Source organism: Acinonyx jubatus, chromosome B4 (assembly GCF_027475565.1).
Source record: "Acinonyx jubatus isolate Ajub_Pintada_27869175 chromosome B4, VMU_Ajub_asm_v1.0, whole genome shotgun sequence".
Classification (NCBI taxonomy): domain Eukaryota; kingdom Metazoa; phylum Chordata; class Mammalia; order Carnivora; family Felidae; genus Acinonyx; species Acinonyx jubatus.
This window is the reverse complement of record NC_069387.1, coordinates 42,845,723-42,866,384: the sequence shown is the minus strand read 5'-3', so window position 1 is coordinate 42,866,384 and position 20,662 is coordinate 42,845,723. Positions and strand designations below refer to the sequence as shown.

The following is a 20,662-nucleotide window of genomic DNA, read 5'->3' as shown; positions in this document are numbered from 1 at the left end:
AAAGCAACATGGTCAGAGTTTTGGGGAACACACTTCTGCACTGGAATTCGAAACGGGGTCAACCAGGAACCCTTAGTCTCCCATTCCTGAGGGCTCTTACTACTTCATTACAGCTTCTCCTCTATTATAACTGCTATTTTTTGTGTGTTTGTTTGTTTTGACTTTGCATTGCCTTTGCAGTGTCATTTCTTTCAGAAATGAGGACCGAAACCAGCTCCCTTCAACATACAACATAACATTCTTCAAGCCAGATGTACTAACTCCATCCATACTTGAAATAGAAAATATGTTTAAAAAAAAAAAAGGAAATGAGACAAATGGGAAAAATAACACACCACAGACACTAGTCAAGAGGTTGCCAGTTTCTTTGGCATGGCTCATTTTCCATTTAGAAATGCTTTGCAATCAACATAAGGGTGAAGTGACTAGTAGGCATGTATACACACGTACATGTATTTATTACTTTTGCTTGAATTTTTTTCTTATTATATTTAGATTTTTTTTAACTTTTTATTCAGTTTTTGAGAGATGGAGAGAGACAGAGCATGAGCGGGGGAGGGGCAGAGAAAAAGGGAGACACAGAATCCAAAGCAGGCTCCAGCCTCCGAGCTGTCAGCTCAGAACCTGATGCAGGGCTCGAACTCACGAACCATGAGCTCATGACCTGAGCTGAAGTCGGACGCTTAACCGACTGAGCCACCCAGGCGCCCCTTTTTCTTATGACATTTAGGGTAGAAAAGGATATTGAACATTGTCAAAAAAATCTCCCTGAGAAAATCATCGTAAATGTTGAACACATGTCAACATTTTAAAGGTTCCATTCTGCATTTTGAATTTATAAAAGAATTAAACAGTGTCAATTATCCATAAAACGAGCCTGTATTGAGATATCCATTTCCACCTGTGTTTTGATAGCATCGGATATTGCTACTTTTCTCGGCAGCTTAAAAAATGTACCTTTTGGCAATCAGAATGATAACAGCTTTTTGGAGAGGTATTTTTCTGCCCAGTGCTAATTCCTATCTATCAACGCTTTCTGATACTGCGGTCAGCCCCGGGAGGGAAGTGCTAAATTAAATGAATGAGCTCTTAAGTGTTGCACAACTGTTTTCTTTGTTTTCTCTTGCTTCCTGTCCAACCTGTGCTGCTGATTCCAAAAACAGAGCAGCATCCAATGAACTTAAGAAGGAAGTTTTATATATAAAGCGATAACACGCCCCTCCTTGCTCCAGAAGTAATGGGAGAGGCTATTCTACGTGTGATTGATGGGTCCCAGGTGACTTGTTCCAAAAAGTAACTGATCCTTCGTCGTGCCTGACTATAAAAGCAACAACGTACAGGGAAAGGCAGAGTGGAAGGAAGAAAAGAAAGTGGATAATTGGGGCAGCTAACATCGAATAAGAAGAAAAGAGAGAGAGAGAGATTGAATATTTACCTTGAAGTCTTTGTTGTTCAGACACTGGGATAAAATGGTGCCCACCATTTTTCTGAGCGCCTTCTTGCTTCATTTTACTGTTTCTGTGGCTTCAGAACCGTAAGGAAATGTATACTCTGTATTCTTACTCTGAGTCATGGCAGAGTGACCAGGGGAAATGCGTGCTGTGTTAAAATATGATTCTACTTGACCGTTTGAACTTCTGAGACTGAGTGCTGGTTTCCCTTATAAATTTTAAACAAGCGTATGAGGGAATTAGGACCTTTTTCTTAAGATGCCTCTCTCTACATACTCAAGTTTATCCCAATGCTATGAAAAATGTTTCAGAAACATTTCAATACGTTAAAATTGTTCCTTATGCGTGTTCTGCATTTCTGCTACACTTGTTTAAAGCCTTGGTTACTTTCTTTGCACAGGCAATATATCCTATGGGTGTCCTCCGTGATGCAGAGTCATTCTACAGACAAGGCTTGTCTCCACCTTTCAAACCTTAACGAATCTGTATCCTTGAGTGTTGTCCTAGAATATGATGGATACAACACCACGATTTTTGACCAGTCTGTGGACGACGATAACTTCTACGCTTGTGCAGATTTCAAGGTGAGGCACTGAACTTGCCATTTCCGAACTTCAGCGGGGGTGAGGAAATTATTACTGAAAAATTATTTTTAGAGAGGGGTCCCTGAACAGCTCCATCGGTTCAACGTCTGACTTCGGCTCAGAGATCATGATCTCATGGTTTGGGAGTTCGAGCCCCACATCAGGTTCGCTCCCGTCAGCGCAGAGCCTGCTTGGGACCCTCTGTCCCCCTCTCTCTGCCCCTTCCCCAACTTGCGCTCTCTCAAAAACAAATAAGCATTAAAGCATTACTTTTAAAGAGATAACAAACCTTGATTTTGGATGCAATGTGGAAGCTAGGGAATGGGATCAGAGACTTCCTGAGAGGCAAGAAACAAAAGGAAAATTTACCCATGCAACAAAACCTGTGAAATACTGCCGTTATTCTTTCATAGGCAGTGATAATCAAGCACAATCACTGCCCTTTGGATAGAACCGTTTAACAATATGAGGAAAGAAAATACAGGTAAAAAGAAGCAAGATCGACAGTGAGGGCAACACACACACACACACACACACAGAAAATAGAAGGCTAGCAGACGTAAAAATAAGTTTGTCAGAAACAGTCCTCATGCTAACTAAAGCAATTGTAAAAAGTGGTCTCCGAGTCTCCCTTTAAGACATAAGATCCTCTCTAGAGGCTCACGGCCTGAGAAGCCAATTTAAGACCTTATTTACCAGCTCAATGTCTACAACTTGTTTTCCCATTCTCTGCTCTTTAACATGAACAGGTGTCTCAAAAGTCCTCTGAGCCGTTGGCCTTTGTGACATTGCGGGCTAAGGGAGAGACTCTTAAAATCTTCGAGAGGAGGTCCGTAGCACTCGCTTCAGAGGAGACCGTAACCTTTGTGCAGACAGATAAGCCCATCTATAAACCTGGACAGAAGGGTAAGTCAGTGTTCTTGTTTCCTTTGTTTCACTGGCCTCAGGAACACATTCCTCAAATTTAGAGCACCCCGAACGTGTGAATGTGAGTCTTAAGTTTATTCTGAATGTTATAGGATCACGGATTTCTCGAATTTCTACTGGCCGCCTAGGTCAGTTACGTAACAGTGCCCTCCAGCCCCAGGAACTGAATGCTTTGCTTCTTAAACTCGTGCATGCCACTTTAAAAGTTTAAAAGTTCTAGTGACAGACTTTCATAATAAAATGGATACGAGCCTGGGATGCAAAATGTTTGGTTTCACTTCTTGCTCCATAACTTACCAGTTGGGCCAGCCAAGTAAATCACTGTGTAGACTCAGTCCTTTCATCCGTAGAATGGAGGGAATAAAAATGCCTCCCTTCTGGAAATAGTGTGAGAATAAAATGGGACAGTCAATGTAAAATAGGACCTAGCACAAAGACTCCTTATTATTATTATTATTCGTGCCAGTAGAAATAATCACTAATCTGATAACCTAAGCAGAGTTCTTCTATTTTCTTTAGTATTGTGGTAAGTAAAAGGTGGCAGAAAGAACACCAAACTAGGATTCTGAACTGGGGTGGTTTTTGTTTTGGCCGTACCAATAAATTATTGGATTTCGCCAAGGAAATTCTGCTCTTTGAGATCTTTAGCTTTCTTATTTGTAAAATTAGGGGGTTGGATGACAGCATCTATGTATTTTCTTCTAATATTACATATTTGTATGATTTATTTTGAAAAGAAATAAAAGAGTTAAAAGAGAATTCCTATAGTGAGATTTTTTTCCCTGCATTACATTCTCTCTGTACGTATTAAAATGTTATAATGACAGTTATGTATATAAAGGTAGTTAAAATGATCTTTCTGGAATTCTGCTAAAGTTAATTTAATGTTTGCTAACGTTACTATTCTTTTCCAGAAAATTATGTTTAACTTCTACTATACATACTTCACATTTTTCTTTCTACAATTAATTCTGGCACCAATTTTTTATAACGTTTATTTATTTTGAGAGAGAGAAAGCATGTGAGTACATGCACACACATATGCAAGCCGGGGAGGGTCAGAGAGAGGGAGAGAGATTCCGAAGCGGGCTCCACACTGTCAGTGCAGAGCCCGATGTGGGGCTTGAACTCACAAACCGTGAGATCGTGACCTGAGGCAAAATCGAAAGTCAGATGCTCAACTGACTGAGCCATGCAGGTGCCCCGAGGCACCAATTTTTAAGGTGTCCCTGTGGGCCATTTAGGGCAAAACTTTCCAGTTGGGGGTAGCAGCTTTGGTAATAATAAAGCATTGTCAACAGTCAACAGAGGAATTACAAATGTGTAACGAGAGCTCTTTCCAAATAGGACCCAAATTTCAAAGGGTCACATCAGAGCTAGGGGACACAGGGCAGCATTCCGTGACAGCAAGACAATTAATTGCTATGTCTATTTACAAGCATTCATACCTGGGAGAAAAACAAGAAAAAAAATATTGTCCCTTCTTCCTCTTTTCTTTTAGTTCAAATTCGCATTGTGACGCTGGATACCAAGTTCAGACCTGTTGAGGAATTGGTGAGTTCATTAATTTCTAATGGTACAATGAAATTGAAGCAAAGTAAACAAATCTATTACCATCTAAAGTGTCACCAGGAGGTTTTCCATAAGTACGGAAATTGATTCTAACATGGAATACTGTACAGGTGGAGTTTCAATGCTGACCCCCAAATTTAGAACTTGTCTTTATTGGGAGTTAGTTTGTACTTCTTTAGGTCTTTTCATCATATAAGGGGGAAAAAATGGGTTGCATGGAACCTGCTTTCCACTTCCCTGATGAGGTTCAGGATCTCTCACATTTGGGGTTTCCTTGGCACGCTTAGCTATGGAAAGTTGGTCTTCTGCGAAACTTAAGGCTGTCTCAACACGAAGCCAGACGATCTTAATAATGCAATATCTGGCAAAAAAAGAAAAAAAAAGCACTATTACAATATTAACCTGCATTTTTTTCTTTTCAGTATCCGTTGATCACACTTCAGGTAAGCAATCTGCTTTATCACACTCGTTATTTTGAACATTCAGATAAATAAGGATGTGTGTGTGCGTGTGTGTGTAGTTTTCATGACAGGTAGTTAGGAAGTAAGGGAACTAGGGGCGCCTGGGTGGCGCAGTCGGTTCAGCCTCCGACTTCAGCCAGGTCACGATCTCGCGGTCCGTGAGTTCGAGCCCGACGGGGCTCTGGGCTGATGGCTCGGAGCCTGGAGCCTGTTTCCGATTCTGTGTCTCCCTCTCTCTCTGCCCCTCCCCCGTTCATGCTCTGTCTCTCTCTGTCCCAAAAAAAAAAAAAAAAAAAAAGTTGAAAAAAAGAAAGTAAGGGAACTGAAATAAGGGGAAGAGAACTCTTTATCTACTTACAATGTAAGGCATCAGCCGAAGATGTAAATAAAAAGCTGCCACTTTGGTATTGATCCTGTGTGGCAAATGCAGTAATGGATTTCCACAGAAAATAAAAGATTGGGCTCCTTCTAAGGGAGGTTTATGTTTAAAATTGCTTCATTTTGGCTACTGGCCCTTCTCAATGTTAATTTAACCATATCTTATTTTAAGGAAATAGAAAACATAAACACCTAAAGATTTGAAATAGAGTCGGTGATATTATTACAAAATGGACCCTTTGCTTTCAGAAAATAGTTAATGGAGTCTCCTTCTACAGTTCAAAGCTCTAGTGCAGTAGAGTGTGACTTAATTTCAGATCTTAAGTCTGTCAGTAAATCTTTTGTGTCCATCAACTCCAACATATGTACTTTAATTTCTACGTGCAATATGTATTATTACTATTAACTAAGTCTAAATGTTAATATACTGAGGGGCGCCTGGGTGGCTCAGTTGCTTAAGCGTCTGACTTCGGCTCAGGTCATGATCTCGTGGTTCGTGAGTTTGAGCCCCGTGTCGAGCTCTGTGCTGACAGCTCAGGGCCTGGAGTCTGCTTCGGATTCTGTGTCTCCCTCCCCTCAGCTCCTTCCCTGCTCACACTCTGTCTCTCTCTCAAAATAAATAAAGATTTAAAAAAAAAAATTAAATGTTAATACACTGAGATCTAGATTCATTGTCAATATATATGTATATAAATATTCCAAATTGTCTTTATAATATGAATTTTTTTGACTTTGTTACGTGGGTGGCAAATAGCTCATCCTTCCGGTAGGATAAATATCAAGTCAGCCGTTTTCATGTCTTCCGCACCATTCGTAATCTGTAAATGGCATTATCTTCACATCCTAATTCAGCTAGTGTTCTACTGAAAGCACCATGAAGCTTAACCAACATTGGTTTAAATGAGTAAAAGTTTTATTGTTTTCACAAACCACTAAGTCTGAGTGCAGGCAACTCATGCATGGATGTTCACTCCTAGACATACTGATTTTATTCATCCTGTTCCTGTAACCTGCCCAGAAATATTTCTGTAGCCATGAGAGCTTCTGTCTCAACTGCCTGGTCCTGTTGCAGGGCATCATGATTGCTGATAACTGAATACCATGTCATGTCAAATCTAAATGAAAGGTAACATTCAAGAAGTTTTTGAGAACTCCCAATTCTGTATCAACAGTTAGTTTAGCAAGTCTCCTATGAAGGCGATACTTGATAAATACTTTGGCTCTCCTGATATCTGTGTCACATGTGTTAAACTTGTTAACTATGGAACTCTGGTTCAGAAAGACAAAAATCCAAAGCAATAGTTAGAGATTGTTGTTCTTATCCTTTTGGTGCTTAACAGAGACATACTGTAATATTGAATTTGTATACCCGAGGAAGTTATGTTATTGTTACAGTGCGAGATATTAGTGCAATAAAATGGTAGTTTTCTTTACTTCCAATAACTATAGAAGGTACTCAGAATAAAGAAGGAAAGGATAATCCTCTTCATGACCTCTAATTTTATTTCTTCTTTATTTCTAGGATCCTCAACACAATAGGATTTTTCAGTGGCAAAATGTGACCTCCTTTCAAAACATTACCCAACTCTCATTCCAACTGGTTTCAGAACCAATATTTGGAGATTACTCTATTATCGTGAAAGAAAAATCAGGAAGGACACTGACACACCAATTTACTGTTGATAGATATGGTAATGAATTACTACTTATGGTTGTTTCCTTATAAAGGAAGAGTTCAAAGGGCTGAACAAAACAATTTTTATGTTAGATTTAGGCAAAAGATTTAGGTGAGGCTTGATTTGATTTTCTGTCATTTTCCTTTCTTGGGGTTTTCGGCTTTATCATCCTTCCTTCTTGCCCCGTATCCTTATTCTAACCCCTGACCTTCCTACCTGGGAAATGTCTCATCTTCTAGAATCCAGACAATCTTCTAAGACGATCTAAATGATTACGATAAATAACATGTGAAGTTCTGAGAACAGGGAAGATAAAGGAAAGGCCCTATCACTTACTGGTGCCACACACAGAATTGGGGGCAGTTGAAATGTGGGCTATCGCGATGCATACATAGGAAAATGTTGTGCACAGAAACCTACCTAGTTACATGATTAGTTACGTGATTGCCATAAGTTTTTCTCACCCGTGATGGTAGGGGCTGAAGTCTATTTCATTTTGTTTCCAGTGTTGCCCAGGTTTGAAGTAAAGGTCAGTGCACCACAAACAGTAACTATTTCGGATGATGACTTCCAAGTGAATGTATGTGCTAAGTAAGTATGCAGGAGATTTGACTCCAACGGTCAATATAGAGCTCAGAAAGACGGAGAAATGAGACTATCCATGTAACTTTATTTATATGCTTCCTTTAAGATTGTTAGAGAAAGAGTGAATTCTCATTGTAAAATATTTTAAAAACAAAGAAAACCATAAGAAATTACCTGTAATTAATTCTGCCGATTGCCATTTACCTTGTAAGGTATTTTCTTCTAGTCTTGTATGAATCTTTTCATATTCATCAACTACAATCATCCTTTTCTATACACTATAATTAAGAAAACACGTCTTCATATTCAGCTCATCTTTTACGAATTCCAATTCCTTGCTGCATAGACATAACTCTATGTGGCCATACCAAATTAACTCTTCTTTATTATATAACATGGAGGCTATTCAATTTTTTCCATACTATTATAGTATATGTCTTTGCGTATAAGTGTATAAGAAGTATCTTCTGAATTAAAAACGATGTACTTAAGAAAGATGTCCAGAACTGGAATTGTGAAGACAGAATGTATAACATTCTTTTAGTTTTTTGATTGCCATATTACTCACTAAATACGTTGCATCAGTGTAAAGTTCCAGCAGCTGATACAGAAGTACCTGCCTCACTGAATCTTCACCATCATTGATATTTTCATTTTAACTAAAAAAGAAACTCTTCAAAATGTCATAATGGGAAAAAAGGTATTTTTAACAATTAGAATTAATTTGAATCCTCCCCGTGTGAAAAAAAAATCCTGTATGATTTGAGAAATTTTAGTTTTTTTGGGGGGAAATTATTTCGAATGCCTTTTACATTTTTAAGAGTATGATGCCTTTTCTCAAATTTCTAATAATAATTAATATAGTTAATATTTATTGAATGCCAATTTCTGTGCTGAGCATTGCCCTTATTATATTCTTACCTCCATGCTATGTGATAGGAGTTATTATCATCTTTGTTTTAGAAAAAAAAGATAACAAGACACAGAGAACTGAAATAATTTATCAACAGTAATGGCGCCTTTTGATGGCCGACTTAGGATTTAGACCAATACTATTTGACTTCAGAAGTACTCTTCTAACCAAGACCTCTGTTATAATTTATATAAACAATTAAAATTGTAATACATGACATATTTGTTCCAACTTTTTATTTAATTGGCAACATGGAAATAGTTTGCTTTAGAGCATTTTCAGAGGATTTCAAAGTAGATTTTGACTTTCAAAATATTCTTGAGTATAGTCAAGGTACTTTAAAGATATATTGGGTGAAAGGTTGACAGTATCTACAATGTTCTTTGGACTCTAGCACAACTGTACAAATATTTTCTTGTCTCGGTGAAGAGTAGCTGACACGTGCTAGAATTTCATAAACGTAATATATGAAAGATGTAGATATGTGTGCTAAAAAAAAGGAGGTAATCAAATAAGCTTCAAAAAATCCAGGCTCCTAAACTAGTTTCACTCATAAAGTCCCACACAAGCCAGAATTGTCAATGGGATTGATACCTATAATTTATCTGCCAGGGGTATGCTAAAAAAAAAAAGTACGACACTACGTCTGTGCATTGTTTCTTCAGGACTCCCTGGCACTTAACTTGAGAAAACAAAAGCAAGCCAGGGTATTTTGGCAAACGGCCTCCTTTTAGCAAACAGGGAAGAAAACGCGCCTATAGGCAAAGACACCTTAATAAACTGCATTAGTATCCACCAAAAGGTTTTCAAATCACAAAGGGAAAATGTTTATTCTTTCTGATCTGTGCGAGCATTTAAGCTACATATTTCACAGGCATGTGTTAACCCCTAGAAAATACAATGAGAGTTTTATTTTGTAAGCAAAAGATAGTAAGAAGCAATAATAAGATACGTTCAGTTGTGTCACCTGTGGCCTGATCTGAGTCTTGCTGCTGTGTTATATGTAATTGATCTTTAAAGCTCACGGATGATTTTAGCGATTTTGCTCGAATCGAATTCTCAGAAGCATTGACAATTTTTAAGTAGGGAGAGAAAAGCAACTTAGTGGAAGAGCCCGGACTGTGGGAAGGGAGGAAGATCACAGTTTGAATTTCAATTCCGTGTCTTACAACGTAGACGAGTTGCTTGACCTCAGTTCACTAATCGGCACAATGACATTATACGCCGACGTCTCAGCATCGCTTAAAAAATAAATTAGATCATCTGTGTAACCACCAGATACATAGTAGTGCCCAACAATTAGAAAAAAAATATTATCATTGATTAATTATTTTCAGTTTTACTACTTACTAATTTCACAGGTGCTATGTTTTTCTAAATGAAGCAATCCTCAACAAAAAATATCAAATCAACTGTATTTGCCTTTGATTGAAATTAAAAAAAAAAAAAACCCACCTTGTGTTGTGGTTTTTTGTGTGTTTTAGGAGAAAATGAGATATTTATTTAATCTCACCCCACAAGACATACTTTTGATCAAAATTTATCTGTTTATGCCAATCTCCATACCTGCTACATTTGTTGGATGTACAATGAGAATTGTTGTTTAAAGTATTGATCTGGGGGTGCCTGGGTGGCTCAGTCGGTTAAGTGTCCAACTTTGGCTCAGGTGATGCTCTTCCGGTTCGTAAGTCACAGACCAATGTCGGGCTCTGGGCTGACCGCTCAGAGCCTGGAGCCTGCTTCAGGTTCTGTCTCTCCTTCTCTCTCTGCCCCTCCCCTGCTTGCACTCTGTCTCTCTCTCTCTCTAAAATAAATAAATATAAAATTTTTTTTTTAAGTATTGATCTGGAAGTATTTTAAGATCCTAAATAATCCAGGAGCGCCTGGGTGGCTCAGTCAGTTAAGCCTCTGACTCTTGGTTTCGGCTCAGGTCATGATCTCACGGTTTCTTGAGTTCGAGCCCCACATCGGGCTCCAAGATGACAGTGCAGAGCCCGCTTGGGATTCTCTGTCTCCCTCTCTCTGCCCCTCCCCTACTTGCACTATCTCTGCCTCTCTCAAAATATAAATAAACTTAAAAAAAAGATCCTAGTAATCCACATGTTACTTAGATCCATATATTTTTTCTGGTAAAAAAAAAATGGTGCTGCAGACAAATTTTATAATATTTCTATCAGGCTAAAATGTAATTTAAAAAACTCGATGTGATCATTAAATCCCTTTTGCTGAGAACTTAGGTTCTACATTTCCCTGAATTTGATTTTTGTTTTCTTTTAAGTAAGCTCTGTGCCCAACGTGGGGCTTGAACTCACAGTGCCAAGATCAGCCGACACATGCTGTTATCAACTGAGCTAACCAGGCACCCCTTGAGTTTGGTAGCCATTCGTTCCGGATTTCATATACAATTTCTGAAAAAGCCCATAAAAGAGGCCCATGGTATTGTTCATCTATAATTGTCACTACACTTTCTCCTACCAGGTACACCTATGGCCAGCCGGTGCAAGGAAAAGCTCAAATCCGGGTGTGCAGAAAATTCTTTTCCTCCGAGAACTGTGAGAACAACAACAATGAAATATGTGAACAATTTATTGCGCAGGTACAGATCATTATTATTATTGTCATTATCATTATATTTCATTATTATTCTTTCTTCGATTCTGTAGAGAAGGAAAAATCCTCCCTCTACCCTTTAAAGTCTTCCACTGGACTAAATAGAATTAAGTTTACATGAAACAGGCTAACAGGAGAAAAAAACCCAAAGTTTTACTAGGTACATACAGCGGTCCCATAATGAAATTGAGGTCCAAAAAGATGACCAAGGCAAGCAGCTTTTATACTTTTTGACAGAGGGACAATAAATTTGTGAGGAATTGACAGGACAAAGAAAACAGGTGTTTGTAAGCTTTAATTAGTAAGGAATTCGAATTGGAATTTGGGTCGAGGTAGTAGATTAGAAAAAAACCAACAAGGTTTTTTTCGGGGGTTTTGGGTTTTTTTCCTAGAGCTTTCTTGGCTTTAAAGTCCCTGTCTCTGGTGGTAAGGATGTTTTTTTACTTTTTAGTGCAGCGAGGGTGCCTTTCACCTGGGAGTTTTTTTCCCTTCTTTCAGGGGGACCAAGGAGGATCTAAGTGTCCTTGCACGGGCTCTTTCTTAAGTAACTTTTATGTAAAATAATCAATATGCCTTGGGGCGCCTGGGTGGCTCAGTAAGTTAAGTGTCCGACTTTTGATTTTGACTCAGGTCACGATCTCATGGCCGTGAGATCGAGCCCACATCAGGCTCTGTGCTGACAGCATGAACCCTACTTTGAATGCTTTCTCCCTCTCTCTCTATCCCTCCCCTTCTCTCTCTCTCTCTCTCTTTCTCAATAAGTAAACATATAAAATAAAATAATAAAATGAAATTAAAATAAAATGAAATTAAATGATAAAATAAAATAAAATATCGATATGCCCACGTGGCATGTTTGGGGAGAACCTGCCCTTGGCCCCTACAATTCCATTTGTAAAAGGGACTTAAAAACATTATTTTCATGTTGTGGGTAATGGAGGCTGCAGCTAGGTAAGGTGAAGAATAAGGAGCAAATACAACGTCCACCAATAGTCTCTTTCTCTAGGCCATGTAAATGGTTACCCACCTATGGATTCATAGAATTTTTAAATTTGAAAAACCTTATTGGTTTTCTTATTTTTTTTTTAATTTTTTTAACGTTTTATTTATTTTTGAGACAGGGAGAGACAGAGCATGAACGGGGGAGGGCCAGAGAGAGAGGGAGACACAGAATCCGAAACAGGCTCCAGGCTCAGAGCAGTAAGCACAGAGCCCGACACGGGGCTCGAACTCACGGACAGTGAGATCGTGACCTGAGCCGAAGTCAGACGCTCAACTGACTGAGCCACCCAGGCACCCCGGTTTTCTTGTTTTATATACTGTCTAGATGATCTCTCTGGTCTTCCCATGTGGAATCATTAGTCATCTGTTAAATTAACAAATCCCTGATAGGACCCACCATGCAATCTAGAACTGTCCTTGTGAAAACAGTTCATTCGCATACACCTTCGATTCGGAGTATCTACCTGCGTTGCTTTAGATTTGAGGTTCGTTTCTGAAGCCGCCACTTGCTTTCCTGATCTGCAGCATCTTAATCTCAGTAAACAATCCTGCCCATTTATTTGAGGATCAATTTAGGACCTCGAAAATGAGATTTGCATATATTTCAGTTTATAATTTAAGCCTGATCGTCCTGAAGTTACTCACCAAATTGATGAACATCAATTGGTAAATATCGAGATTTGCTAAAGACAAGCAGAACTCCTGTAGATAAGAATTGCAGGCAAAGAAAGGCTGAGTCGAATTCTTCCATATCAGCAGTGCACTTTTCTGTAGTGTGATTTTAATGTAATTTAGGCATTTTACCAAGTGATGGGTGTTCTCTCCGCGAATGGCTTTTTGCTCCCCACTGTGACAAATATAGCAATAAATAATCTGCTAAAACTATCTTTCTGTATCAGTGATTTTATGTATTTCATACAGATTCCTTCACATGGGTTTCATGAATCAAAGGAGATGATAGATAGATAGATAGATAGATGATAGAATCACACACAATTTTACATTTAAAAAATATTGTCAAAAAAATTTTTAAGCATTTAAATTCCTGTCAGCAATGTGTGAGAGGACTATAGTTCCCAAGTTACTGCGGCAATATATATAGCAGGTTTTAAAATGTTGCCATTTTAGGGGCGCCTGGGTGGCGCAGTCGGTTAAGCGTCCGACTTCAGCCAGGTCACAATCTCGCGGTCCGGGAGTTCGAGCCCCGCGTCGGGCTCTGGGCTGATGGCTTAGAGCCTAGAGCCTGTTTCCGATTCTGTGTCTCCCTCTCTCTCTCTGCCCCTCCCCCGTTCATGCTCTGTCTCTCTCTGTCCCAAAAATAAATAAAAAACGTTGAAAAAAAAAATAAATAAAATGTTGCCATTTTGAAAGAAGTTTCTTTTGCTTTAATTGGTATTATTTGTGAATTTGAGTGTATTTTCATATTTTTGTTATGAGTTTGAATTTGTTCTTTCAAGAATTCTTAATGATCCTTGTTTTCCCTGTTTGTGTGAAACTGAAACTTTCTTTTAGTATAAATATTGCCCTCTATCCCTTAAGCAAATATTTTTTCAAGTCTGTTATTTAAATATTGACTTTGATTGTGTTATTTTTGAAATACCAAAGTTCCTGATGTTTACAGGTTCTCAGCCTTAGAAAAAGTTCTCACCTATCCCCATGTTGTACGTGTAGCTATCTAAGCGTATTTTAACATTTTAAAAATTTCTCTAATCAACATAGTTTTTATTATGCTGTAAAATAACACATTTCGTTTTCTTCTAAATGGATACTAAGTTGTATTAGCATCTAATCTTATACAACATTGGTCTCCCTCTTTATTCTAAATAGTGCTTGTAAAAGGTTATTCTGTTTTGTTGGACTTCCTCTGACTTTTGTTTTATTATTTCCTTTCTGATATTATTTTTTTGTTCCTAAATCATTTTTTAAAAATTTTTTTTATGTTTTATTTCTTACATTTGAGAGAGACGGACAGAGGGACAGAGCACAGGTGGGGTGGGAACAAAGAGAAAGGGAGACGCAGAATCTGAAGCAGGCTCCAGGTTATAAGCGGTTAGCACAGAGCCTGATGAAGGGCTTGAACTCATGAGCCATGAGATCATGACCTGAGCCAGAGGAGGATGCCCAACCGACTGAGCCACCCAGGCGCCCCTAAATCATTTATTTTCATAATCATCATATTCTTTCTTTTCCCTGAAATTTTAGTTTATTTTGGTGGTTTTAAAAAATGTTTCTTCTCGTTAAAAACACATTGTGTTTTACTTTCTCTTTTAACCATAGCTTAATACCATAGATTTTGATGCAAGACACTTTTTTCCTTGTCTCTAATGTCGAGATTCTTATTGATTTATGTTATATTTTCTCTTTGACTCAGGTGTTACTGAAAAATGGTTTTTTTCTTAATTTCAAGGCATGTAAGATTCTTCTGATTACATTTTATTTTCATTTTTTTAATTTTTAATTTTTGTTTTTTTAGAGGGAGAGAGAATGCGTGAATGGGGGGGAGGAGCAGAGAGAGAGAGAGAGAGGGAGGGAGAGAATCTTAAGCAGGCTCCACATCCAGGGCAGAGCCCAAGGTAGGGCTCAATCCCACGACCTTGGGATCATGACCTGAGCTGAAATCAAGCGTCAGATGTTCAACCAACTGAGCTACCGAGGCGCCTCTGTCATTTCTTTGTAATTTGATTATATTATAAATAGACAAAGTAAAATTGCCTGTTTTGTTGTTGTTAACATTATAGTTGATGGTTCAGAGGAGCACATGTTCTGGGATCAGAATGCCTAGCTACCACTTTCTATCTGTGTGACCTTGGGCAGATTATATATTTCAGTTTATTCATCCATATAATGGTGATGACAATCGAGTCTCCTCATGTGGTAGTTTTGAGAGTCAGATGAATTGATCTATCCCTCTACCATTTTAAATTTAGAATTAATAGTACCGTTCATTTTATTTTTTTTTATTTTTTTTTTAATGTTTATTTATTTTTGAGACAGAGAGAAACAGAGCATGAACAGGGGAGGGGCAGAGAGAGAGGGAGACACAGAATCTGAAATGGGCTCCAGGCTCTGAGCCGTCAGCACAGAGCCCAACGTGAGGCTCGAACTCACAGACCGTGAGATCATGACCTGAGCTGAAGTCGGACGCTTAACCGACTGAGCCACCCAGGCGCCCCAGTACCATTCATTTTAAAATATAAGTAGATCTATGTTTCTCTCGTTCCTGATGTCACCAATGAAAGATCATCTATAGATTTGTTCTTCATTTTAAATAACAATTTACCTTAAAAAGAGTTCTTGTGTGACACACTTGAAGACTCAAGATGATTTTAATCTCTAATTCTTAAAATAGGATTTTCATCTTTAATTTATTGCCATCTACATTGTTGTCAATAATATCCCTGAAGTCTGTAAAATACACATTACCTCCTTCACTTGTAATTGCTGATGGACTCCCAGCCCTTCTTTTGGAATTCTTGGTCATTTCAACAAGTTTATGAGATGAAACCATGGGGTGGTGGGGGAAGGTAGAAATCTGTGCTAAAAGTCTATATCCCTTTAAGACCTTTGAATCCCTAATCTTTTCATTATACCTTCTCTTCATTTTTCAGTTGAGAAACGGTTGTGTGACTCAAATTGTGAATACGAAAGTCTTCCAACTCTACCGCTCAGGATTTTTCATGTCATTTCAAACCGCTGTAACAGTTACAGAATTTGGGACAGGTAATGATCATGTTTTATGGGCAACCTGGGGGTATATGCAGCTTCCTAGGGAAAAGTGTATCTAGTAAGCAAGATTCACCAAATAGAGATCAATAATTGTTCCACATAGTAAAGTGGAGTACCTTTACCAATAGGTCAACTTGAAGGTTGCTTCTGAAAAAAGATTTTCCTTGTAATGTTTAAAATAAACTTATTATGTAAATGTTACAGGTTTGTATCTACTTCTGTGCCTGCATCAATCAGACAGAGATTTCTTCTGAAGTAGCGAGCTAAGCTAATAAAGTAGGCACTCTTTTTAATTTTGGGTAAATCAGTTGATAACCAATTGACCGGGTCTGAGCTTTGATTTAATACAAAAGTTCACAATCTACAGCTAGAATGTCAAACCCAGCTCCACGCTTCTTTATGTAAAGTTTACTAGAACACGACCCCAGGCTGTTTAGCCTTGCTTAACAGCTAAAATACGAAAGTTGTGTAGCTTATGGTTCACAAGCTTAGAATAATAACTGTGAGGTCCTCTTCACAGAAGTTTGTCAACTTCTGATTTAATGCAAATGGAGACATTTGCGGGTATAAAATATCATTGAGAAATTTACAAGATGGCACATGAGTGCTCAATAAATCATTGTTAAAAGAATAACAAAGAAAAAGAGGAAAGTGGAATTTAATTTGGAGTGGAGAAAGCCAGATTCAATTGCTATTTTTGTTGCTTAAAAATGAGTGAGATAATATTATTTATAAAGTGTTTTGTATAAACACACTTGATCAATAGCGTGATGGCATTTGTTATGGGTATTTGTCACATTGTAACTTAGCTAGGTATGTTTACCTCTGCTTATCACAATCCATTCCTATTTACTTTGCTTTCAGATATTTTTCTTATCTGGGAAAAGCCTAAAAGCATAGTTATCTTGACAGGCTAAAGAAAGATTTAAAGGAAGTGAAAGCCTTCTCTCAAGAGATGTCTATGACATTCTCTGCTATAAAAGGAGTTACAAGCCAGAACTGAGTAGAATGGTCAGAAGAAAGAAATTAAAAGCATTTTCTCCTGCTTCTGGTCCAAACATTTTCACATTAATTATGTTATTAAGTTTGATGTATATTATAACCAGATAGATACAGAGTATTCTGAAACACACTCCAAAGCACCTACACTTTCCTTTCAATGTAGAACAAGAATGTAATTCTCTGTATAGAAGTTTGCACATATCCCCTAAGCTATTTGTTCTTTTGAGATTCTAGATTAAACAATTCATCCTCCCTCACACTATTTTTTTATTTCTTACAGGTGTGCAGATCAGTGAAAAGACTTCCATTTTTCTCACTCAGTTGCTTGGGAGTGTGAGCTTTGAGAATATGGATTCTTTCTACAGAAGAGGAATTCCTTATTTTGGAACTGTAGGTTTGACTTAAAAATACATATTCTCATTTCATTTTCTTGGATCATGGATTGCCCTTTGAAAATTTCTGGACATCTTTTTCCTACTTTTATAACACACTTGTAGCCTCACGATGTCTGATAGATGAGAGAAAGTCCCTCACGGGGGAAGGAAAGCGATCAACACAATTATAGCTGTTTCCATTTTATGTATCTATTTAATAGACCATCTTTCTGTCTATTGGATTTTAATAAAATTACAAATAAGCAATCACATTTATGAATAGAAAATTCTTTCTCTATAGAAAGGTGATGTTTTGAGTTTTAAAAATTAATGCCTTTTTTTTTTTGGCACAGCTTAAATTTTCTGGACCTAATAATGTACCGATGGGGAACAAGCCATTGCGATTGGAGCTAAATAACAGATTTATAGGAAACTACACCACAGACGACAATGGGGAAGCTCTGTTTTCCATCGACACTTCAGATATATTCGATTCAGAGTTCAACCTGAAAGTAAGACACCGAAGAGTAGACAAGATCCCACAAAGTATTTGAGTGTTAGGAATTTTGAACATTAGGAATCTCCTAAAAGATCATTTATATTAAGAATATATTTTAGGGTCGCCTGGGTGGCTCAGTCGGTTAACCGTCGACTTGGGCTCAGGTCATGATCTCGCAGTTCATGAGTTCGAGCTTCATGTCGGGCTCTGTGCTGACAGCTCAGAGCCTGGAGCCTGCTTCAGGTTCTGTGTCTCCCTCTATCTCTGCCCCTCTGCCACTCACACTCTGTCTCTCTCTCTCTCTCTCAAAAATAAATACAAACATTTAAAAAATATAAAATATATATATTTTTAAAAGTTGCAAAATTTCACGTATTTTATATGTCTCCTTGTTCATTAAATAATATGTAAGAATACTTACTCAAGAGGATGAGATAATAGCCTGATACAATTGTTATAAAGTCTGTAACATCCAATATTTTCCTCTGAGACACCAGAAATAGTTCATGAAGATGATTTGGCCTTTTTATCCCCTTTGATCATTTGATGCCTGGATAGGGGAGATACTACAATTTCCACTTTTCTGCTTCTTGAACAGAATTTTAGAGTTAAACACTTCATCCACGTTCAAATATAGCTGAAGGACACAGGGTGTAAGGCTATTCCCTGACTTCAGTTACAAAGTAAAAATAAACTAGCGTAGTCCTAATAAAATATACATACAACTATGGTCATGTTTTGTACACCAAAAAAGAAGAAAGCGTAATTATTATTTTACTTCCAATAACTTGATATTTGAAACGTCAGGCACAAACTAAGATTCCTCTCTACTGTGAAGAGATAAGAAGCCTTCCATTCTGGAATAATCCCTGTCCTTAAAAGTCTTTATAGCTCTAACATCCTTTACTTCTCTTTTCCTATTAGGCCACGTATATTCGACCTAAGAACTGCTATCCTCCCAGCTGGTTAGCGCCTGAGTATGTGGATGCTCATTTCTCAGTTTCACGCTTTTACTCCCGAACCAACAGCTTCCTGAAGATTGTTCCTGAACCAAAACAGCTTAGATGCAATCAACAGAAAACTGTTACTGTGCATTACACCCTAAACAAAGAAGCATATAAGGATGATTCCAGTATCAACTTTTTTTATTTGGTAAGTCTCCACTGATGGATCCTTGGGTCTTGTCTGATTGTCTGCTTAGCACAGGGCGGCTTGGAACGGGGACATCAATCATGTCATTGTTCCTGAGTGTGCAGACCCCACGTGGCTGTGACTACCCTTGGATCTGCTAAAAACAAACACAGAAACAAGTAAATGAACACATAAAAACATCCAAGGCAATTTCAATTTCCCTAAGGTTGAAAAACCTGCTATTCAGAGTCCGCTCTTTTAAACATTCTGTTATAATTCACATCGAGTATCCATGACCCTTCATGAGAGTACAACATTAGGCAGAGACAAGAGAGTAAAGGGGAAGGCTAATTTTGATAGCAGTAAAAGGAATGAGCCCTTTTGGCTCTGTCTCCATATTTATCCATTTTGTCCTTATGAGGCAAAGGGAAAAAAAAAGTTACACTTTTCAGTTTACAAATAAGGGAACAGTGGTGGAGAGGTGACATGACTTGGCTTCCTTGAAGCGAGACAGTCTAATTCAGGGCTTTGTACACTCCCTTGTGTGGTGAATTGCATGTTATTTACCAAGTTGCTAGCACATAATAGACTTTCAATTCATCGTCGTCAGTTTCTGTGTTCTTTTCCAAGTGGTGCAGTTTTGCATTTGTTCGTAGAAGCTACCTTATCTTTGGAACAGAATTATCATCAGACTGTCATTAGCAATTTTTCAGATTCTGTTAGATAGCGTGATGTTACACGTCGTGTTTCCTGTGTTCTGTCCAGGTGATGGTAAAAGGGGCTATCTTCCTCAGCGGACAAAAGGAAATCAGAAACAAAGGTAAACATAATACATTCTTTTTTTTTTTTTTTTTTTTTTTTTTTTACAAGGTACTCTGCCTTCATTTTTCTTTCCTTCTAAGAAAATGTTATAGGGATAGAGTCAAGAGCACTTAACGTTAACGATTAGTGGGTGGAAAGCAATAGTATGACCCCAGGGTATTCTTCCAAATATTGCGGAGAAAGTGATTTCAACTCCTTTCAATCGTTGCCAGGCTGTCAAGCCCATTATAGAAATGTGCTCTGCCAAACCCAAATATTGTTGCCGCCTAAATTATGCAGTGTTTTTTATCTGCCCACGTCGTTCCCATTATTTAACTTGTTTGCCTTTAACACAAAGCCCAATTCGCTCCCGCTATCCATCAGCCATTCTCTCTGATCCAAGTGTAGCCAGTGAGCCAGGAAAGTTTTGGCACTAAAGTTAATGACATCTCCTACTACACAGCCTGGAATGGAAACTTCTCGTTCCCGATCAACATCAGTGCCGATCTTGCTCCTGTGGCTGTCATGCTTGTCTACACCCTTCACCCCAGTGGGGAAATTGTGGCTGACAGTGTCAGATTCCAGGTTGACAAGTGCTTTAAAAACAAGGTGATGTTTCTTCTATTTCTTTCCTGTCCTGAGAGAGAGGAGCGAAGTAGTTCTCTCCCCGCTGTCTCCTTCTTTACATGACTACTATCGCCTTTACGCGGTGATCTCACAATAAATGTCGGTGTGATTAAAACAGGAGGCATGAGGGGCGCCTGGGTGGCTCAGTCAGTTGAGCGACCGACTGCGGCTCAGGTCATGATCTCGCGGTCCGTGAGTTCGAGCCCCGCGTCGGGCTCTGTGCTGACAGCTTAGAGCCTGGAGCCTGCTTCCGATTCTGTGTCTCCCTCTCTCCTTGCCCCTCCCCCCCCCAAAAAATAAATAAAGATTAAAAAAAAATTTTTTTTAAGTATCTTACTCTCCT

The 20,662-nt window shown here is 38.3% G+C and overlaps 1 protein-coding gene across 1 annotated transcript in view; it reads left to right on the top strand.

Annotated features, from left to right (window-relative positions):
• The first annotated feature begins 1,234 nt into the window (after positions 1-1,234).
• The window catches only part of LOC106987818 (ovostatin homolog 2-like), a 54,479-nt gene continuing 35,051 nt past the window's right edge, over positions 1,235-20,662 (top strand). Inside the window, exons 1-14 of the mRNA XM_053225803.1 lie at positions 1,235-1,534; positions 1,852-2,035; positions 2,785-2,941; positions 4,464-4,516; positions 4,957-4,977; positions 6,896-7,064; positions 7,556-7,640; positions 11,026-11,143; positions 15,768-15,879; positions 17,168-17,277; positions 17,615-17,773; positions 18,685-18,912; positions 19,657-19,711; positions 20,156-20,301. Of these exons, the coding sequence (XP_053081778.1) occupies positions 1,470-1,534; positions 1,852-2,035; positions 2,785-2,941; positions 4,464-4,516; positions 4,957-4,977; positions 6,896-7,064; positions 7,556-7,640; positions 11,026-11,143; positions 15,768-15,879; positions 17,168-17,277; positions 17,615-17,773; positions 18,685-18,912; positions 19,657-19,711; positions 20,156-20,301 (1,662 nt within the window). The 5' untranslated portion in view covers positions 1,235-1,469. The remainder of the gene's footprint in view (positions 1,535-1,851; positions 2,036-2,784; positions 2,942-4,463; positions 4,517-4,956; positions 4,978-6,895; positions 7,065-7,555; positions 7,641-11,025; positions 11,144-15,767; positions 15,880-17,167; positions 17,278-17,614; positions 17,774-18,684; positions 18,913-19,656; positions 19,712-20,155; positions 20,302-20,662) is intronic.